This window comes from Gorilla gorilla, chromosome 2 (genome assembly GCF_029281585.2).
Source record: "Gorilla gorilla gorilla isolate KB3781 chromosome 2, NHGRI_mGorGor1-v2.1_pri, whole genome shotgun sequence".
Taxonomy (NCBI): Eukaryota; Metazoa; Chordata; class Mammalia; order Primates; family Hominidae; genus Gorilla; species Gorilla gorilla.
The window spans coordinates 73,856,549-73,876,971 of record NC_086017.1 but is presented as its reverse complement, the minus strand read 5'-3'; the positions used below and the strand labels follow the sequence as shown (position 1 = coordinate 73,876,971).

The 20,423-nt window shown below is 39.0% G+C and overlaps 2 protein-coding genes across 9 annotated transcripts in view; one reads left to right on the top strand and one right to left on the bottom strand.

Moving 5' to 3' along the window:
• The first annotated feature begins 6,356 nt into the window (after positions 1-6,356).
• On the top strand, positions 6,357-19,801 carry PSMD6 (proteasome 26S subunit, non-ATPase 6). Of its 4 annotated transcripts, XM_019023906.4 has the most exons (9): positions 6,863-7,089; positions 7,563-7,721; positions 7,841-8,046; positions 10,933-11,078; positions 11,337-11,556; positions 11,668-11,776; positions 16,786-16,954; positions 19,401-19,478; positions 19,592-19,801. In XM_019023906.4, exons 1-9 carry the CDS (start codon positions 6,945-6,947, stop codon positions 19,686-19,688), a joined length of 1,329 nt encoding a protein of 442 aa, XP_018879451.1. In that variant the 5' UTR covers positions 6,863-6,944; the 3' UTR covers positions 19,689-19,801. The 4 variants fall into 4 exon arrangements, with proteins under 4 accessions (XP_018879450.1, XP_004035897.1, XP_018879451.1 ...); XM_019023905.3 differs by lacking the exons at positions 6,863-7,089; positions 7,563-7,721 and adding an exon at positions 6,357-6,559; XM_004035849.5 differs by lacking the exon at positions 7,563-7,721 and having other exon boundaries at positions 6,764-7,089.
• Positions 18,131-20,423, bottom strand: part of ATXN7 (ataxin 7) — a 147,809-nt gene continuing 145,516 nt past the window's right edge. For all 5 annotated transcript variants that reach the window (XR_010132851.1, XR_010132853.1, XR_010132852.1 and 2 more), the window contains one exon: positions 18,131-18,561. The gene's annotated coding sequence lies outside the window, so the exon portion shown is untranslated. The remainder of the gene's footprint in view (positions 18,562-20,423) is intronic.

The window sequence follows — 20,423 nt, the reverse complement described above, 5'->3', positions numbered from 1 at the left end:
AATTAATTAGTTAAAATAAAAACAGTACTAAGTAGTACAGATGAGTGATGGGAAGTCCAATACGGTTCTGATTCGTCCCATGATTAGACCACACCTCTTGTTTAAATGTTTACTGGTTAATTCTTTCCCAATGTTCACTTTCTTGTCTCTATGCTTTGCTGCATCAGCGGGTGGTTGAGACAGTGCTGCTTCAATATGTGCAGGGTAGTTTCTTCAAGTTTATCTTAAGAAATTGCAATGTACTTGCTGCATGTGTTACCATAGTGCTCTGTGGCTGTGTCTTAGTTTCACTTGTTTGCTTACACAAATCAGAGACTCACCCTTCTTTTTTTTTTCTTTCGATATTCCATATTCTAGTGGTTCCTTTGAATTTATGCTTTTATAGTGTCTCTCCTCTAGTCCTCTTTATCATTTTTGTTGTTAAATAATTGCATTTGATTTCTGGAAATTGCTCCATATCAGCTCATAAACATTTTCTTTATTTATTTCTTTATTATTTTTTACAGCTGCATAATACCCCATCATGTGTTATGTACCATCGTGTATACAACCATTTTCCTATATTTGGGCATTTAAGTTGTTTCCAGTATTTTACAATTTTAAACAATACTGCAATGAATAACCTTGTGCATGGGTATTTTTGAATTTTTGGAGGTGTAGCTTCAGGATAAGTTCCCAGAAGCAGGATTGCTGGGTCAAAGGGTGAATGCATGGGTATTGTTGTTAAATTGCAGGAAATTGTTCTTCTTAGGGTCAGAGACTCCCTATGAGACTGCAAGTGACTAGTATTTATTGTGAGGATAATTTAACAAGTGATTAAAAACACTGGAATATTAGTACTCAAGAAAATAGGGTGTGACGTCAGCGAAGGCAAGAGGCGTAAACTCAAAGAGTTGGGAAGAGCAGGAATAGTAGCATGAATTGGTGTTGTAAAGATGGTTTTGCTGCTGGATTTGCATGTAAGGTTGACCTAAGTCTTTTTGCCACATAGGCTGATGATGATCCACCCCTGTGTGCCATCATTTTCTGTGGCTAGGTTCTTTTCTGTCCGTCTGCTTCTGCTCAGATTCCCTCTGGGCTCCTTTGCTCAGTAAGGTGTACCTCTGTTTCTCCTGCCCCTCCTTGCTCATGATTTCAGCCTGCTATTCAATCTCTGACAGATCCCGGCTGCTCTCCTCCAACATCCTCCCTTCTATTTCATGACCCTATGTTGTCTACACCCACTACTAGCTGGTGATTCCAGCCACAGTTTCTAATTCAGATTCTGAAAAGTAAAAGTCTGAGTGTCCCAGATCTTCCCTTTGGAACAACACTTTGTAGGCTTCAGGTAGATGATCACTTGCAGTTCAGACTGCTTCCCTGGGTGTCATGTGTCTACCCAGGATGATCCCTACAGAAGGACTGTGGGTGGAACTAGAGGTATGACAGGTTAACATGATTGATATGTAAATTTTAGGCAATTTACCAGAAGTGGGAGGATGGCCACTTCTCAATGGCTACGCTGGTTCAGCTGCAAGTTCCTGATTTTTCACATCATGTTCCCAGGATCGTATACTTAGCGCCCTGCAGATGACTGTGTGCTGATTTTCAAACCACAAAGAGGAAAACAAACTAGAAAAACCTCTTCATCACCACTTATTTTATACACAAAGGGGGGTAATTATTAAAGGAACTAAGGAAATTGGCACAAAGTAACTGTTTTTAAAGATGACCCTAACCCAAGCCCATCATTTTAATCTAATCTCAAATATCACTTCATCAGAAAAAAAAAAAACCTTTTCTATTCCATTCGTGCATTCATGCCTTCTCTAATTTTGCCACTAATTGAATAATTTATTTAATCATGTATTGCTTCTCTGTCTCTTTCTACCCTTTCCCCACCAGAATGTGAACCACATGAATTTTCTGACCACTGCTCTGTCTGGTACCCCAGCACATAGTAAGAGGTCTATGCTAACAGTGGGGTTGCATGAAGTGTGTCATCCTGGGGGACACATTTCACTCTCCCTGCCTTGTGCAAGTGTCTTCTCGTCATGGAAAAAGAAAACTGATATTGCTCTCAGCAATTACCCAACCTGCTCCAGAAACAACAGTGTTTCCTAAGCACTCTTTTTCCTTCAAAATACTCTTTTGGAAAGGAGTAATTTAGTGAGGAAGAAATGAGCATGCTACATCAATTGATCATGATGCTGCAATAACCCTGAAATTTTTGTGCATTCCAAGTGGATACTCTATGTAAAGTTTCCATCCTATGTGGTGTAATCAATAACTGCCTAACAGGAAGGATGCTGGCAGGAGCAGAGATAACTCCGCCTGCACAAACCCATCTTGGACATATGCAGGAAAGCTATAATCAGGGCCACGCACATAAAGTATTTGAAATTCAATGAAAAAGCTGAAAGTGCATGTAATTAAAAGTGAGCAAAGCAGATAAAGTCAATTATACACTTAGAGGAACATTGTTTTATGCAGTGGGCATGGTAGTCATCAAAATCAACAGCCCGTGGAGCCTGTACAGAGAGCTGACGACGCTCTGCTCAGAATGAAGGAATCCAGTGCCCTAAATCAGAGCAGCCTTTTCAGAGCCATATAATCTCACATAAAGGAAAAGTACAAAGGCTGAAAAGGAGGAGGGCCCTGCTTGGTGCGATCTCGAAATAAAACCAGGTTCTAATAGCAAAGGGCTTGTAACACAGATAAAAAAAGGAAGAAAGAGTGCTTTTTAAAATAAACCCTAGAACCAGAGCAAATAAGAAAAGGTATGTATGCCCTTAGCTCACCATAGCCTCTTTCCATCAAACATTTTAATTTCCATGGGGCAGGATATATATCTACCAAGAAGATACACATTTATTTTTCCTCCCTGAGATTACAAAAACCTCAGGCTTCAAGCTTAAAGAAGGGGCTTTGTAAAACTAGTTAATCCAGTCAAATTGAGTTAATGGCTACAAAGAGATTGATGGAATGGGCAATTTACTGTTCAATAATGAGTTGTCAATATGGGGCAAAGAGCTGCTTTGATCAGCTGGGCAGTCAAATCACAGCCACAGTTCAGGGCTCGATTGATTCCTCAGCAATTAATGGTTATGATAGTAAAAAGAGAAGAAGACAGATCTGACTGGAAATTGGTCTCCTCTGTGCTGAGTGGAGAGGCTGACAGCAGGGCATTGTGCACCTTGAAGCTCATTTGCACCTGGAATAATGAAGAGTCATAGAATCCCCTGCAATTGAGATTTTCTGGCAATTGCAACCTTAATTTGATTATGCATCTATACTAGGACGAACTGGAAACCAGAATGAACCAGTCACATACAATTTAAACTACAAGACTATTTATACAGGTTTCCCCCTATACTTCAACATGAGTTTTGGATCATATATCCAATTCTTGTCACAAATGTAAACAGGCTGATACATTTAACTATGTAAACATTGTAAGCTTTTATGTTGAAGAAAAACCCCTAAAAATTTAGAAAAATAAATGAGGGGGGAAGCTGTGATACTTGGAAATTAACAAAGTTAATTTCCTTAAAATATGAAGATTGCTTACTAGTCAGTGAGGAAAGAGTCCGTAGAGAATTGACAAAGCCAAACAAGAATTTCATAAAACAGAAAATATATCTGGTCAGTAAAGTGTGAAAAAAAAATTAACCTCACCAATCATAAAAGGAATGCAAAGGAAAAGCAATTGTTAGCAAAACTTAAAATAGCTGATGAAAGTACATTGGGAGACAGGTCTGATGGGGTTCAGGACACGCAATCTCAAAATATCACACCTTGTGCTTTGAGGAAGTGGTAGAAGCAGGAAGGTCACTCTCATCTTCTCTGTGCCCTTCTCGCTTGAAGCCAGTTATAAAAGAATTCCCTGAACTTCCTATAAGGTAGGTCATAAGACCCTCATTCCAAACGTATTATCCCCTATGCTCAAAGAAAAGAAATCCCTAATATATGAGGATACAGGGACACAGAGAAGAATCTGAACACACAGACCTTGCTAAGTCCCCCCGGTTGATTACCATCACATCACACCCCCTTTGACCAATCATACTTCTACATAACTGTCCATTCTTCATCAAATTTACCTTACAAATATACAGATTTCTTCATTTCTTTGGGTCTTCATTTCCAAAGGCTCTCATGTCACCTAAAATTTATATTAAATATATTTGTATGCTTTTCTCCTGTTATTTTATTTATTTTATTTTTTTTTTTGAGACAAAGTGTCACTCTGTCACCCAGGTTGGAGTGCAGTGGCACAATCTCAGCTCACTGCAACCTCTGCCTGCTGGGTTCAAGCAATTCTCCTGCCTCAGCCTCCCGAATAACTGGGACTACAGGTGTGCGCCACCATGCCCTGCTAATGAGGTTTCACCATGCTGGCCAGGCTGGTCTCAAATTCCTGACCTCCTGATCTGCCTGCCTCAGCCTCTTAAAATGCTGGGATTACAGGTGTGAGCCACCTCTCCTGGCCCTGCTATTCTATCTTTTATTATAGGTGCCTCAGCTATGAACCTCGCAATGGGTGAAGAAAAGATACTACTTTTTCTCCCCTGCAGGTTCTCTGTTCAATATTAGTGGCAATGTAAATTGATATATATATCATTTGTGGAAAATAATTCATAAAATACTTACAGAATACATCAAAATATAAAATATCAATGCCCTCTTATTCAGCAATTGCACGTCTAGAGATTTAGATTGAGAAATAACTATTTAAGTATGAAAATATATATGTACACGGATAAGTGACACTGTAATATTAATAAGATTGAAAAAAACAAAAATAACCCAAATCAACCAGCACTTAAGGATTGATGAAGAAAAAGCTGGTATAGAAATATAATGGGCCGGGTGTGGTGGCTCACACCTGTATTCCCAGCATTTTGGGAGGCTGAGGTGGGCGGATCTCCTGAGGTCAGGAATTCGAGACCAGCCTGGCCAATATGGTGAAACCCCGTCTCTACTAAAAATACAAAAATTAGCCAGGCTTGGTGGCACATGCCTGTAATCCTAGCTACTCAGGAGGCCAAGGCAGGAGAATCGCTTGAACCCGGGAGATGGAGGTTGCAGTGAGCCAAGATCACCCCACTGTACTCCAGCCTGAGATCCGTCTCAAACAGAGTGAGATCCGTCTCAAAAATAACAAACAAACAGAAATAAATATAATGGAATCCTATGTGGTCAATCCATTGTCATCCAAGATATCCACAATACATGGTAGAATGAATAAAACACAGTTTAAAATGTGCGAGTATAGAATGATCATGTTAATATACCCAGGTGAGTTTTAAAGAAGCTATGCTTTTTTGGAATGTAAGTTCCAAAGACAGGGCTTTGTGCTCTTCACTGCTGAGTCCTTGAGGCCTAAGACAGTGCCTGGTACTTTGTAACCATGCAATCATGTTTGTTGAATGACTAAATGAAAGATTTTTAGAAAGTTTTTCACCAAAAGTTTAGCAGTGGTGGAGAGCTATTTAATAGTTTTTTTTTTTTACTCTTCATATTTTCTCTATCATTTGAGTTGTCTTCAAAATGCTTGTTTCATTTTTATGGAAACAAATAATAGATTTAAATTATGTGATGATGCCTACTGCCTGTGAGATGTGGCAGTCTCACCTGTTTCAGCAGCTGTGTAAACTGGTTCAGCTCTTTTGGAAAACCATTTAACATTAAATATCCCCAAGTCACAAAATCCTTCTTCCCTTTGTCCGTTATTCCTTCATGGGAATTTATGCTAAGGAAAAAGATGCAAAACATGAAGTGATCTAGACATCCAAAGTCTTCATCCAAGTTTTTATATTAGGTAAGTAAAAACTCTGGTCAACCTAAAGACACCTCTAACAGAGGGAAGAGTGAAAGTAAATTATGGTGATTCCATTAGATGGAATTTAGGCCAGGCATGGTGGCCCACACCTGTAATCCCAGCACTTTGGGCCACTGAGGTGGGGGAATCACTTGAGGTCAGAAGGTCAAGACCAGCCTGGCCAACATGGTGAAACCCCGTCTCTACTAAAAATACAAAAATTAGCCCGGCATGGTGGTGCAGGCCTGTAATCCCAGCTACTTGGGAGGCTGAGGCAGGAGAATCGATTGAAGCTGGGAGGCAGAGGTTGCAGTGAGCCAAGATTGTGCCACTGCACTCCAGCCTAGGTGACAGAGCAAGACTCCGTTTCAAAAAAAAAAAAAAAGGAATTTAATGTAAACATTACCACCTCTGAAGATCTGTAGCAATGTGAACAAAAGGAAGCTGAAAATGCAGGCATGTAATGATTTAATTTGTGTGTAAACAAAACGACGATGCTGTTGTACTATGACGTAGAATCCTGGGTGCAGTTTTTTTTTCTTCTTAAAACCGCAGAAAGAATGTGGATTTTAGAGTTCTAGATAGGGGTTTTCATTTAGGCCTTGCGACATGGCTGTTACATGACCTTGGTTGGTCTGTGTCCCTAACCTCTTTGTGCCTCATTTGTCTTACCTACTAAATAGGCTAATAGTACTACCTCGCAGCATGAAGATGATTTTAATAAGATGAATAAGAGTAACGACTCGACAAACTATGGTGATTGTTTTTATTAATGCTGTTATTACATTTTCAGTTTTCAAAAAATTTTAAGCTCCCATCCGTTACAAACGGAAAATAAAATAGCTAAAAAGGAGGTGAGAAAGAGATTCAAGAAATTGGGCTTTTGAGTTGGGCTGCACCCACTCTGGGACTCCGCGGGGGGCCTTGAGGGTGGAAAAGCCCCCGTGACCACACAGGGGCGCAGGCGCCCAGGCCGGGTAAGGCGTTCCCGGAGGTGTCCAGCAGAGGACGCTGCCGGCGGAGACGGGACCGGAAGCCGGGCCGCAGGCGGCCGGGCGTATTCGCCGACTCCTCCCGCTTCCGCTGCCGCAGCCGGTCGGAACCAAGTTGTCTCCTGTCAGCTGCTGTCCTCTTCGCCGCGATGCCGCTGGAGAACCTGGAGGAGGAGGGTCTGCCCAAGAACCCCGACTTGCGCATCGCGCAGCTGCGCTTCCTGCTCAGCCTGCCCGAGCACCGCGGAGACGCTGCCGTGCGCGACGAGCTGATGGCGGCCGTCCGCGATAACAGTGAGGCCCGCACGAGCGCCGAGTCAGCGGCCTAGGCCTGGGCCGTCCCCGCGTTCCGGAGCCTGCGGGGACTTTTTCTGATGGAGCTCCAGACCCTTCTGACGGGGTCTCAGAGACCAGGCCTGGCTTCTCCGGCCCTTAGGGTTTTGCTTTGGTTTGGGGATACCCTGGGGGACCTCGACTTGTCTCAGCGGGGTCTGCATCTCTCTGTGCCGCCTTCCCCTGTAAGGGCAGCTTGGAGGAGAATCGTGAGGCATTAATATTTACCCCTGTGCTAGGCACAGAGTAAAGGCCCTGTGACTTACTGTCATTGGGGACTGTTCCCGGGCGCGGGGTATTCCTGTAGGAGAGTTCAGCTTGCCTGTGGAAGGGAATTTTGGGTTCGGTTCTTTCTGGTCCTTCTGTAGTGAATGTGAATGTTTGAACATATGTATGTGAGTATGTGTGTATAAAAAATCTTTCCCTGTTTGAAGACTTTTGGAACAGAATCCGGCAAGAGCAAACCGAGGATTGCCCTCCCTCTAGCCCTAGTAGAGGTTGGCATTGCCAGGATTGGCCGTCACGCAAACCTCCCACCAGCATACGTTTATGTTTTGCCAAGCCGATTATTAAGCGCCATCGCATGCCTTCCTGTTAGTGGGGAAGAGACTGGTGGATGACTTGTGGCGGGGCGGGGGGTGAAATACGTGGGCAGACTTTGACTTGAGGGCACAAGTGTCCCCACTCACACATCCCTCTTTTTGCATGTTAGACATGGCTCCTTACTATGAAGCCTTGTGCAAATCCCTCGACTGGCAGATAGACGTGGACCTACTCAATAAAATGAAGAAGGCAAATGAAGACGAGTTGAAGCGTTTGGATGAGGAGCTGGAAGATGCAGAGAAGAATCTAGGAGAGAGCGAAATTCGCGATGCAATGATGGCAAAGGCCGAGTACCTCTGCCGGATAGGTGACAAAGTGAGTAGAGATGGTTTTCCCTCTCTGTAGTTAGTATAGGCTAAAATTGGAGACTATTCCAGATAATCGTTTCTCATTAAAAAAATTAACTTCGTTTTAGAAAAAGTATAAAGGTAATCATGCTTGCTTGTACTAGTGAATCAATGTAAAGATGAAAAAGTCGTCTCCGTGAAATGCCTTGTCATTTCCCCAAACAGCAGCTAGGGCTGTATTCTTCCCCATTTCACCCCATGCCGATAAAAACGTAAGTGTACATCTAGAGAATTTTGTTTACTGCTTTTACAAAATTGGGATCATTTTCAGCAGTTTTCTCACTTGGTTGGGAAGCACTGGTTCTGGTGTCTTTAGTACTTTACACGAGTAATACTTAGCAGAAACTAAGAAGCAGTATAGTAAATGCTGAAGTTTTGTTGATCTTTCTTTACTCTGTACCTGCCCAGGGATAGGCTTTTCAGTTCTTTTATTGTGCATTTATACAAACTTTTTGGTAATTTTTTTTTTTTTTTTTTTTGAGACGGAGTTTCACTCTTGCCACCCAGGCTGGAGTACAATGGAGTGATCTTGGCTCACTGCAACCTCCACCTCCTGGGTTCAATCGATTCTCCTCCCTCAGCCTCCCGAGTAGTTGAGATTACAGGCGTGCGCCACCACACCCAGCTAATTTTTTTGTATTATTAGTAGAGACTGGATTTCAGCATGTTGGCCAGGCTAGTCTCGAACTCCTGACCTCAGGTGATCCACCTGTCTTGGCCTCCGAAAGTGCTGGGATTATAGGCGTGAGCCACTGCACCCGGTCATAAAATCTTTTTTATGTAAAATTTTATATGTAAAAGAATATAAATGCTCAACAAAAGAACCAATTTTTTAAAAAGTTAATACTTGCAGAAATTTTTAATTCTACAGAATTTTTTTTTAAGTACATAGGATCATAGTGTATTAGTGTAGTCCTGTTTGCCCTTTTCATTCAGCATTATATTTAAGAGGTCTTTTCCATGCCAACATACATAAATCTGGCTCATCCTGGTTAACTGCTGCCTAATGTTCCACTGTAGAGCTAGCTCTGGCATAGTTTGCCTGTTCAGCTGTTGTTGGACATATGTGTTGTTTTCATCTGTTTTTGCTTTAGCAAACTGCTGCTGTAAAAATATGCTTATGTATGTCTCTGTGTATATATGCTAGTGTTTCTCTAGGGTATAGTATATGAAACAAAATCGCTGGGACAATGAACAGTTTTTTTTTTCTTCTTTTTTTTAAATATGTGTGGCCAGTTGTTCTGCATAACAGCCAGCTTACTCCACCATCAGGGCACCGGAGGGGTACTCACCATTACTGGATCTTTGAAATTTAATTGAGTAACTGTGTAATAGTGGTTAAGAAAATGGGCTTTGAATGTTTTTAATTTTAAATTATTTGCCTGGAAGTATTTAGGTATAGAATGACATGGTGCCAATATAAAAAATAAAAATAGCATGAGCTCTTGAATCAGATTGCCTGGGTTCTATTTTCAACCTCGGTAATTATGATTTATGAAACCCTCGGTTTCCTCATGTGTAAAACAGGAGTACTGATAGTTTTTACTTAATGCGGATTAAGGATAGGAAAAAGCTTAGACTGGTACCTAGCACGTAGTAAGTGCCTAAATGTTGTTTTGCAATGTATATCTAAAACGAGGTTTTTTTCTCTTTTCTGGTTGTAAACTTAAGATGTGGTCATTGTAAAAATTTGGAAAATACAGAAAAGTTTAGAATTAGCTAGTGGTTTCCATTTACTTTTAAGCTGTATGTTTGTGGCGTGGTTTTAAAGACTAATATATTACATATGAATGAGAAACTTGAAACTTTTGATTCAGGTTTTGAAGAATTTCAACAAGGACATGCTTGAATCAGTATCAGGAAGTTGTAAAATGTTTTAATATTATATTTCCTCTGTATGTATTAAATACTCTTCCAAAACGAACAACTTTTCCCCTCCTATTTACTCTCGTTTTTTATATTTTATTTTATTTAGTATTACTAAATACTTAATGGACTTAGTGGGCTTTTATTATTCACTGTTACCACTGATGAGAGTCTTTATTCTTTATGGTGCTAAGTTTGTTGCAAATTTGTTAGCAGAGGCTCCGTCAAGACACTTTGTCCTTTTGACATATCTCATTAGTCTCATTTTCTGATAAAACAAAATGTCACAGGTTCACCTGTTATTTTCACTCTAATAAACGTAGAATTATCTATTTCTCCTAGGATCCCTGGTTCCTTTTAGTGGGGGATAGTATTTAAAAACCAAGATCTTAGTGCTAGGTGTATCCATTGCTGTATTCCCAGTCCCTTAAAAATTTGTGAAATATAACTAATAATTACATAAAACAAACCAGGCAGACACATACTGAAAACTACCAAGTGTGAATAAATTATTTTATTCATATTCAAAGCAAAGGAAACATTCCACAGTGCTTTGAGAGAAAATTATATATTTACAAATTTAGTCATATTCTAATAGCGACTAAGATACAATTTCCAAAACCCTTCAGATGATGTTATTTTGATATAGTGTATTGTGATTATTAAAGAGAGAAAACATTGAATATATAGAACAAAGAAAAATACTTAACAATTGTGAATATATTTTTCTTAAATTGTTTTCCTGAATCTAAGTATATGCTTGGGCATTTCTTATGTATTTTTTAAACGTTATACAGGTAGAGAAAGTAGAATAATAAACCCTTGTGTACTTATCACCCAGCTTCAACAATTAACAGTTAATGGCCATCTTGTTGTACCTCTACTCCTACCTCTTCCCTCAACCTTTGAAGAAAATCCCAGACAGCTGATAGCTTTTTTTTGGAAATGTGTAGTCTTTTCTCACCTATTGCCTTGGCTTTCTTGACAGGAGGGAGCTCTGACAGCCTTTCGCAAGACATATGACAAAACTGTGGCCCTGGGTCACCGATTGGATATTGTATTCTATCTCCTTAGGATTGGCTTATTTTATATGGATAATGATCTCATCACACGAAACACAGAAAAGGCCAAAAGGTACTTTCTAAGGGTGGGATTATATTCTCTCTAAATTATGATGCTACAAATGAGAAGCTGATATAAGAAACTGCCTGTTTTGTTTACAGCTAGTAAGTTTGGTCAAATAATTGATGTACTTATTTAGTAAAATAATTTAAATATCTCCTTTTGGTTCAAGTTGTTAAAAGTTGTTTTCTCATTTCAAATAACAGAAAAGTTTTTAAAATGTGGCCTTGTCTGTTTCCAGACTATGATCTTACTGTTTTTATTTCATAGCTTAATAGAAGAAGGAGGAGACTGGGACAGGAGAAACCGCCTAAAAGTGTATCAGGGTCTTTATTGTGTGGCTATTCGTGATTTCAAACAGGCAGCTGAACTCTTCCTTGACACTGTTTCAACATTTACATCCTATGAACTCATGGATTATAAAACATTTGTGACTTATACTGTCTATGTCAGTATGATTGCCTTAGAAAGACCAGATCTCAGGGAAAAGGTAATGACCAAACTTTAATACTCAAATTTAAAGACTTGTTTTTTTTGTTTAAATACACAAATCATTAAAATGTACATTTTTTTTGTATATATGTTTTTTTAAAATACCTAGGTCATTAAAGGAGCAGAGATTCTTGAAGTGTTGCACAGTCTTCCAGCAGTTCGGCAGTATCTGTTTTCACTCTATGAATGCCGTTACTCTGTTTTCTTCCAATCATTAGGTAAGGATAGGGTTGATATTTCTGATTATCTGTCTTCATCTTACTCCTGATCCTATGTGCAAATAACCTAAGACGATTTTTCACCTATCTGAGAAATGTAGTGTGTAGGTAGCTGCATGTCTTTGATCAGTATTCCTAATGTGCCCAGTTTTGTTTAGAAGAAGGGCCATCAGATTGTGGCCTGCTGTATGGCCCAGGAGGTAAGAATGATTTTTACATTTTTAAAGTGTTGTTTAAAAAAGGAGGATGTGACGGAGAGCTATGTAGCTTGCAAAGCCTAAAAATACTTACTCTCTGGCCCTTTGCTGAGGGTATTTGCCAGACCCCTGGTTAAGAGTCTTAATGGGGTATAAGGCAAAAGTGAGCAAATGGTTATTAAGTATTGAGCTTCATGGGGACAGAAGTGAGGGAATTCTGAATGTGATTTGGGGTAGAGATTAATTGAACCTTGAATTCAGCAATGGGCTATTCTGTATCAATAGCTAAATAGCTAAATCTCTGTGCTGATTTGCAAATCATTTTCAAGGGCTATGGGTTAAGAAAATAATCTCTTGAACGTAATTGTATTCCTTCAAAGCTAGTTTGTAGTGATCCTGCCTACACACATTTGCTTGTTTTTCCCTCTTGTCCCCATTCTTTCCTGGCTATTTGGTTTCCTAATAATGACCACAAACTATTAAGATGATAGAAGAATCAGCTTGCATCAAGTTGACCCAGGGGTCTTTCCCAAAACTTAAAATTTGACATTGATATATTTTGTTTATGCTGCAAATTTCAGAAGGTGTTTGGTTAAATAGATAGCTTTGGGGAAAAGTGGGAATGGACGGTTCCAAATGACGATTGTTAATGTTTTTGCAGTGGGTTTTGGCCCAGTGTTTTTGGATGCTTTCTCCATGCATATAAGTTGGGCTGCTTTATGAGAATTCATAGTACTTACCTCAGGTAATGTAGGAACAGGTTTCCCGAGCATGAGGAGTAACTCACTTGGCCTTATCTTCTCATACATACACACACAGTTATGTTGCTTTTGCACATAAGGTTATATTGTAGAATTGCTCTTTTCCCTTTTTTATGCTTGAGGTCTCCTGGTCATCACTCAACTCAAATATGGAGCCCTTCCCTGCTTCCCTCAGTCAGAGCAAATCTCTTAACTTCTCTGCATTCCTGGGATTCTTATTGTATGCTCCCTCCTTTAAAAAAATTGAGGGAGCCCTTCCTTGCTTCCCTCAGTCAGAACAAATCTCTTACTTCTCTGCATTCCTGGGGTTATTATATGCCCCCTCCTTTAAAAAAATTGAGGTATAAATCACATACCATAAAATTACCTCAAGTGTACAATTCAGTGCTTTTTCATATATTGGCAAGGTTTTGCAAATATTAATAATTCCAGAACATCTTGATCACCCCAAAAGGAAACCGACACCCATTAGCAGTCACTCCCTATTACTCCTTTCCCCCAGCCCCTGGCAACCACTGATCTACTTTATGTCTGTACGAATTTGCCTATTCTGGACATATCATCTAAATGCAGTCATAAAATATGTGGCTTTTTGTGCCTGGCTTCTTTCACTTTATAATGTTCCCACATTCATCCATGTTGTAGCATGTATCAGTATTTCATTTTGTTTTATAGCCAAATGATAGTCTGTTATATGTATATACTACATTTTATTTATCCATTCATTAGTTCATGGATTTTTGTGTTGATTGCACTTTTTGGCTACTATCAATAATGCTATAATGAAGATTTGTGTACAGCTTTTTCTGTGGACATATGGAGTGGAATGGCTGCGTCTTAATGGCAACCCTCTGATAAACTTTTTGAGGAACTGCCAGTTTTCCAAAGCAGGCGCCCGCACCATTGCACCATTTGACATTCCCATCAGCAGTGTGTGAGGGTTCCAGTGTTCCCACATCCAGTACTTATTATTTTCTGTCTTTTTGATTATAGGTATCTTTGTGGGTGTGAAATCATATCTCATTGTAATTTTGATTTGTTTCTAATGACTAGTTTCATTGAGCATCTTTTCATATACTTACTGGCCATGTGCCCCAATTGCTAAAACTTAGCACACTGTTTTGTGATAATTTCCTAGTTTGCCTCCTTTGCTAACTAGAATTTCTGGGAGCAGAACTTATGCTTTTTTTTTTAATCTTCATGACCCCGACAGCAGGACAGCACTTGGTACTAATGTGCTCTAAAATAATTCAATTGGAAAAGGAAGTAGTATCCTTTTCTAGGTAGTACCTGACTATATTTAGAAATCAAAAATAAATTAAGAAAGTGAAAGGTTTTGTATCTCACCTCACCCCCAAATCCATACACACATTCACTCACATATAAAATTTTTCCTGAGACAGTGATTTTAATATTTTGTTTTATATCCTTGTAGACCTTTCATTTATTTATTTATTAATTTATTTGAGACAGAGTCTCATTCTGTCGCCCAGGCTGGAGTGCAGTGACATGATTTTGGCTCATTGCAAGCTCCGCCTCCCGGGTTCATGCCGTTCTCCTGCCTCAGCCTCCTGAGCAGCTGGGACTACAGGCGCCTGCCACCATGCCCGACTAATTTTTTGTATTTTTAGTAGAGACAGGGTTTCACTGTGTTAGCCAGGATCGTCTCGATCTCCTGACCTCATGATCCGCCCGCCTCAGCCTCTCAAAAGTGCGGGATTATAGACGTGAGCCACCGCGCCCGGCCTTTTACTCGTTTATTATATGCACTTTAAAAAAGAAAAAACATTTAAAAACCAAAGTTATATGTACACATGGAACAGTTGTAAACAGTATCATATAAAGAAGAAAAAGGCTTTCTTTAATATCTGATCACCAGTGTCCTTTCTCTAGAGGCAACTGCTGTTAATCAGGTTTTCCAGTGTGTCCTTCAGGGGCACTGTTATCCAGAGATAAAAGCATGTAACACTTTTGTGTACTGTGGATGTATTTTATATGCTGTTTTGTAAGTAGCTTTTTTTCTCTTCACAAGTAACGTGTATATCTTTTCATGTCACTATACATATAGTTGGTCATTTAGTCAGTAAGTGTTTTTGAGTGGCTATCATGTACTAACATTGAGAATAGCAGCAAATTGAACAGGTAGTGTTCCTAGGAGCTTCAGGTTATCCTTTCTTAAGGACTTCCTAGTATTTCAATGTATTGGCTATGCCATAATTTATCCTCTACTGATAGAAAACTAGGTCGTTTCCAGTTTTGCCCTATTATAAGCAACCCTGTTTTGAACACTTCAACAATTTATCTTTCCCACTTGTTATTTCCTTGGGGAAAAAGTCTAAGAAATTGAACTTTCCAAAGGTTAAATATATTGTGTCTTGACCACTGTTGCCCTCCAGAGATATGTCAGTTTACATTTACACAATTTATACTTCTCTCAATCTATAGCATTTGAGAGAACCTGTCCCACCCTCTCCATACTCTTTGCCAGTCTGAGAGGACAGAAATAATTTTATTGATGTTTTATGCATTTCTCTTATTAGTGAGAATACGCACCATCTCATGGTTAGTGGCCATTGATCTCCATGTTGCTAAATCATGTGTTCCCTTGCTTATCTTTATCTGCCTTGATGTTGACCATCCTTTGCTTCTCACCACAGCTTTCTCTTGGTTCTGTAGTAATGTGCTCTTGTTTTCTCTGGACCTACCTCCTCATCCACTGTTAGACCTCTCAGTGTCTGACTGCCTTAGACTGGGTTATTGCCCTTGTTTCTTATCTTCATTTTGTGCCATCAGATAAATTTGGATGGCAGTGATTGACAAAATCATGTTGCCAGCCCCAAACTGGAGCACCAGACTCATGCCTTAATGCCTCCTTAGTGTCCTCACTTGGCTGTTTAATAGGCATATCCACTTGAACACTGCCAAAGTATGCTTGAATCCCACCCTCACCCCCAACACTAAAAACAAACATTCTCCTTCTCCAGGGATTTCCATCTTGTTGAAACCACAAACATAAGTATACTGTAGAGTCTCTTTTCTTGCTCACCTTCTATATACCTGTTGCTGTCTTCCTGCTTGCATTCTGAGTCTGGCATCCTTTCTGTTCCTGGGCTTAACCATGCTTTTCCTGCCTTCAGACTTGTATCATTTACATTGCTCTGTGCTTATTAGCCAGCCCCTCAGAGAGGTATTCCCTGTCCACCCCAATCCAGTGGAGGGCTTCCTAGTCACTCTATCATGTTACTTTTATTTTCTTCACAGGATTTATCTTGTACATTTGTTCATCTGTCTCTGCCCTTTGAAAATTTAGTTTTTGTGGCAGCAGGGGTCTTGTCTTTTGGTTCACTGCCATATAACTATCTAGAATAGTGATATACAGGAGTTATTCAGTAAAATAATTTATATTTGTGTGGATTGCTCATTAATACTCTATGTACATTTTACTGTCTGTCTTCTAAGGATCTCTTCTGGATTAAGGCCATTAACTCATCGTTATAAATTTTCTAGTTTATCATTTGTCTTCAAACCTTGTTCATAGTGTTTTCTTACGTAGACTATTTACGTGAACAAATAAACAGGAAATAGGAGTCATCAGTCTTTGCTTTCTTCTGAGTTTTGTTGCTTTTTGAAAATGTCTGATATATACCCTTTTTCTGGTCTGTATAAATCGTTTTTCACTGTACCTGCTGTTTCTCTGTTAGAATTGTTTAAAAAATGATTTTTACTTTATTTTACTTAAGGCATAAGAAGTTCTCTGTGGTTAAAATATTAGTACGTGAACTTTGTCATCTATGAACAAGTTCCTTTAGAAGCTGAGCTCTGATAGTGATGTCAAATAGCCACCTGTTGTTACTTGAAGACGATGTTTGCATACCTGGCCCCTCCTTTATCACTGCTGTTGCTGCCATTGTTGATGACATGATGTGGAAGGGCAGTGAGAAATTTGATACTTGTTTATCTATCTGTTGGACTCACCTAGTGTTGCTTTAGTTTTTAATCTTTTTATCTGAAAAGGAGAGTCTATTATAATTTGTCATTTTATTCATTGCAGCGGTTGTGGAACAGGAAATGAAAAAGGACTGGCTTTTTGCCCCTCATTATCGATACTATGTAAGAGAAATGAGAATTCATGCATACAGTCAGCTGCTGGAATCATATAGGTCATTAACCCTTGGCTATATGGCAGAAGCGTTTGGTGTTGGTGTGGAATTCATTGATCAGTAAGTTTGAATAATGCCATGTTAATTGAAGTTTTAAAGTTGCCTTTTAAAATATGTGAACTTGTACAATTTTTTACTTGTTTACATTGGTTCCCTCAATCTTAACGGGGAGGGGAGAGGTTTTTTCCCTCAGTATTATCAAAACATTCATATCCTGTTGCCTCTGCCTTCCTCATGTCTGCCCCTTGCATTAACAGATGGGAAAATGAGTTGTAGTGAGGCTAAGTGATTTGTTAAAGGTCATTAGACCAGTTGTTATCAAAAGTTGTCTTCTGTTACTTCTTTGTAGACCACACTGCAGCTACGGTAATGACTCTTAGATCTGATATTTACAGTTGGTCATATTCCCTCTGATAATTCCTTCCAGTTTTTAGGTTGCTGCTGCAATTCTGGTCAGATTGGTTGTTAAATGTGGGACTTTTAGTACTTGCATCAGTGATTAAACAAACACTTAAATGAGCCATTCATTACTGTATGTTTGGTATTGTTTTACAGCTCCCTTTTCACAGACTTTCATTGTAGTAGTAGGGAAGAGATGGCAAGGAAGCAAATAAGTATAAAACGTAATTTCACACAGAAATGAACCTATGGAGATGAGAAAATGCTATCCTTACATATGGCATGCTTTAGGAGGTGAGGTTTGCTCTGAGAGTTGAATTGAGAGGAGTCAGCCATATGGAGTCCTTCTGCACGCAGAAAAGGGAATAGAAAAGGCTAAGGCTTTGAGCCAGGAATAAGCTTGGATGTTGTAGGAACAGAAGATGTCAGTGTGGCTCCAGCATAGTTGGAGTGGTAGGAGATTGTGAGGATAATATATGGAGAGTTAGGTAGGTGATGATTTGTGTAGGGCCTTGTAGGTCATGGAATGGAGCTTGAGTTTTAAGTTTGATAGGGAGCCATTGGAAGATTTTGAGCCCGTTACATGGTCCTATGCAGTGTCTTTATATAAGAAATAGAGTAAGGTGGCAGAGAGACCAGTTGTGCTGTTTAGTAGCTCTTGGAGGAGCTGTTACTGTGGCGTGGACGAGGGTGGTGAGAGTAGAGTTGGGTAAGAGACATACTCAATATGGGATGTCCAGATGGCATCTAGATCAGTGGCTCCCACATGTAGGTGTTTTTAAATGTTGATGATGGTGTTTTCAATGGTCTGCAGTGGAAACTTTAAATGAAGATGCATTTCTTTTAAATAAGACCATTTTCTTTTTAGTATTTTTTAAATTTCGAACATCCATAAAATTGTAAATTGTAAAGAATTGTACAGTACATTTTAACATATTTGCTTGTTACAATCTATACATTTTATGTTTTTTAACCACTTCAAAGTAAGTTTCAGACACCAACACATTTTTTAAATGATCCCTACCAAAATGGAAGGCTGGTATCCCAAGGTTTTGTTCAATTTCTGAATTCTAGTCTGTGAAATTGAAGTCTGATGACCACTCTAAGAGGGCTGTTCATTAGGGTGCGGGCTGGGCATTATGAGTGTGTTTTTCATGAGTCAGTGGAAGGAGTGGCTTGTTGTGAGCAGTGCATGAGAAAAAGGCTTGGCTTTGCTTCTTTTTCCAGCTCTGTGGCCTTGGTCAGGTTATGTCTCTTCAGTATCTTAACTGTAATGTGGAGATAAAGCCTTCATTAGTTAGGGGCACACACCGCAGTATTCCTTAAGTCATCTTGATGACAAGTGAATGCAAGGCAGCTGGTACCTTTCGGGTAGTATTCTTTCACTTTCAGGTAGTATTTGTTCAGTTTTTTTTTCCTTCTTGTTCTAAGACCAGCTTGAGAGGCAAAGGTTGTACCACTGAGCTCTAGTTGTTGTCACCTAAAAAGGCCTTGTTTTAATGTTTTAAACTAAAAAGGCCTTGTTTTAAATTTCTGTGATACCTAAGAATTTCAAATCTGGGTTGTCATGGATTCTTTATTCTTTTTTTCTCCCTTAAAAAGTTACAAAGTTACATTTTAGATGAAATCTCCTTTTTTAAAATGGGCAAAGCAATAATTCTACATCATTTCTCCCCTTCCCTTCCACTTGTTTAGACTAAGATATGTTAGAGAGGGAAAGGGTCGTTGTTTTAGTAAATACTATTGCTGTTGACATGTTTACTGATGGGCTCTGTTCCACAATTTTGTTTTAGGTCTTTTGTTTGAACAGTTTACGTCCCTAATTTTTCCTAAATCTACAGTTTTTCTCTGAGTACATATGGTTTCATTGTTTGATCTACTTTCTATCTATCTGAATATGAATTTCTAGGATCATGTTTATTCTAGTAGATGATGACTTAAAGCCTGCAGTACACCAGGGACAACGTCAACTACTGCATATGCAATAACAAGCTTGAAGGGAAGCTAAATGTTACAAATTTAAGACAGTATTTTAATGCAGTTTGCATTTTTCTAAGAATTTTCTATAAAGCTAATTCTGTTTTTTTTTTTTTTTTCTCTAAATTAGGGAACTGTCCAGGTTTATTGCTGCCGGGAGACTACACTGCAAAATAGATAAAGTGAATGAAATAGTAGAAACCAACAGGTACTCTCATTTCTCAGAATAAGGGGCATGCCTAAATTTTAAAAGTAGGTCAACTATTGTCATAGAATAATGTGACTGGTAAATAATTCATTTTTTCTTGAATTTATTTATAGACCTGATAGCAAGAACTGGCAGTACCAAGAAACTATCAAGAAAGGAGATCTGCTACTAAACAGAGTTCAAAAACTTTCCAGAGTAATTAATATGTAAAGCCATGTAACTAACAAAGGATTTGCTTTAGAGATAATTATTTGGAATTTTTATAGCTTACTTCACAATGTGCCCAGGTCAACTGTATAAAATAAATACTGCATTGTTGTTTCCTTCCATTTATTTTTTTCTTAAACACACAGGCCTTCTAGAATCAGGTCCACTTATGTTAAAATAATGTCACTTGAATTATTCATTAATGAAAATCTGGTTTATAGGGTAAGGTTGCAGCTGGGTTCAGCTAGGTTCAGATCCTGACTGCCTCATCAGTAAAATACGGCTGGTGACACAGCCCATTATCGCTTACCTTGAAAGCTCTTACCTGTAAGCTTCCCGATTTTAGAAAGAAGAGTACATACTATGTAGTGGCCTACAATTAAACAGTGTCTCCCACTTTTAATTAAACAGTGTCTCCCACTTTTAGAAAGAAGAGTACATACTATATAGTGGCCTACAATTAAACAATGTCTCCCACTTTTAGTATACAAAAAGATAGAAGATAAATAAAATGTGTAATAAGCTTTCCCTCAGAAACAAGTAACCATATAAGGCAGGAAGTTACCCTTTTTTAGGAAGCTGACATAACCTGGATTACAGAATCTACCAAGGCCGATCTCAGTTTTCTAAAACCTTATATGTAAGTATTTTCTAAAACCTTATATGTAAGTATTAGCAAACTGAATCTTTTTTCCAAAAGTAGGACCATAGTAATAATAGCAGTGAGGAAAACAAAGT

Bases quoted from the DNA above. Each gene is read 5' to 3' on its own strand.
- PSMD6 (XM_019023906.4), top strand. From the start codon at position 6,945: ATGCCGCTGGAGAACCTGGAGGAGGAGGGTCTGCCCAAGAACCCCGAC. The intron at 11,079-11,336 runs GTACTTTCTAAG...TTTATTTCATAG, and splicing joins AACACAGAAAAGGCCAAAAG to CTTAATAGAAGAAGGAGGAG. The intron at 16,955-19,400 runs GTAAGTTTGAAT...TCTCTAAATTAG, and splicing joins GGTGTGGAATTCATTGATCA to GGAACTGTCCAGGTTTATTG.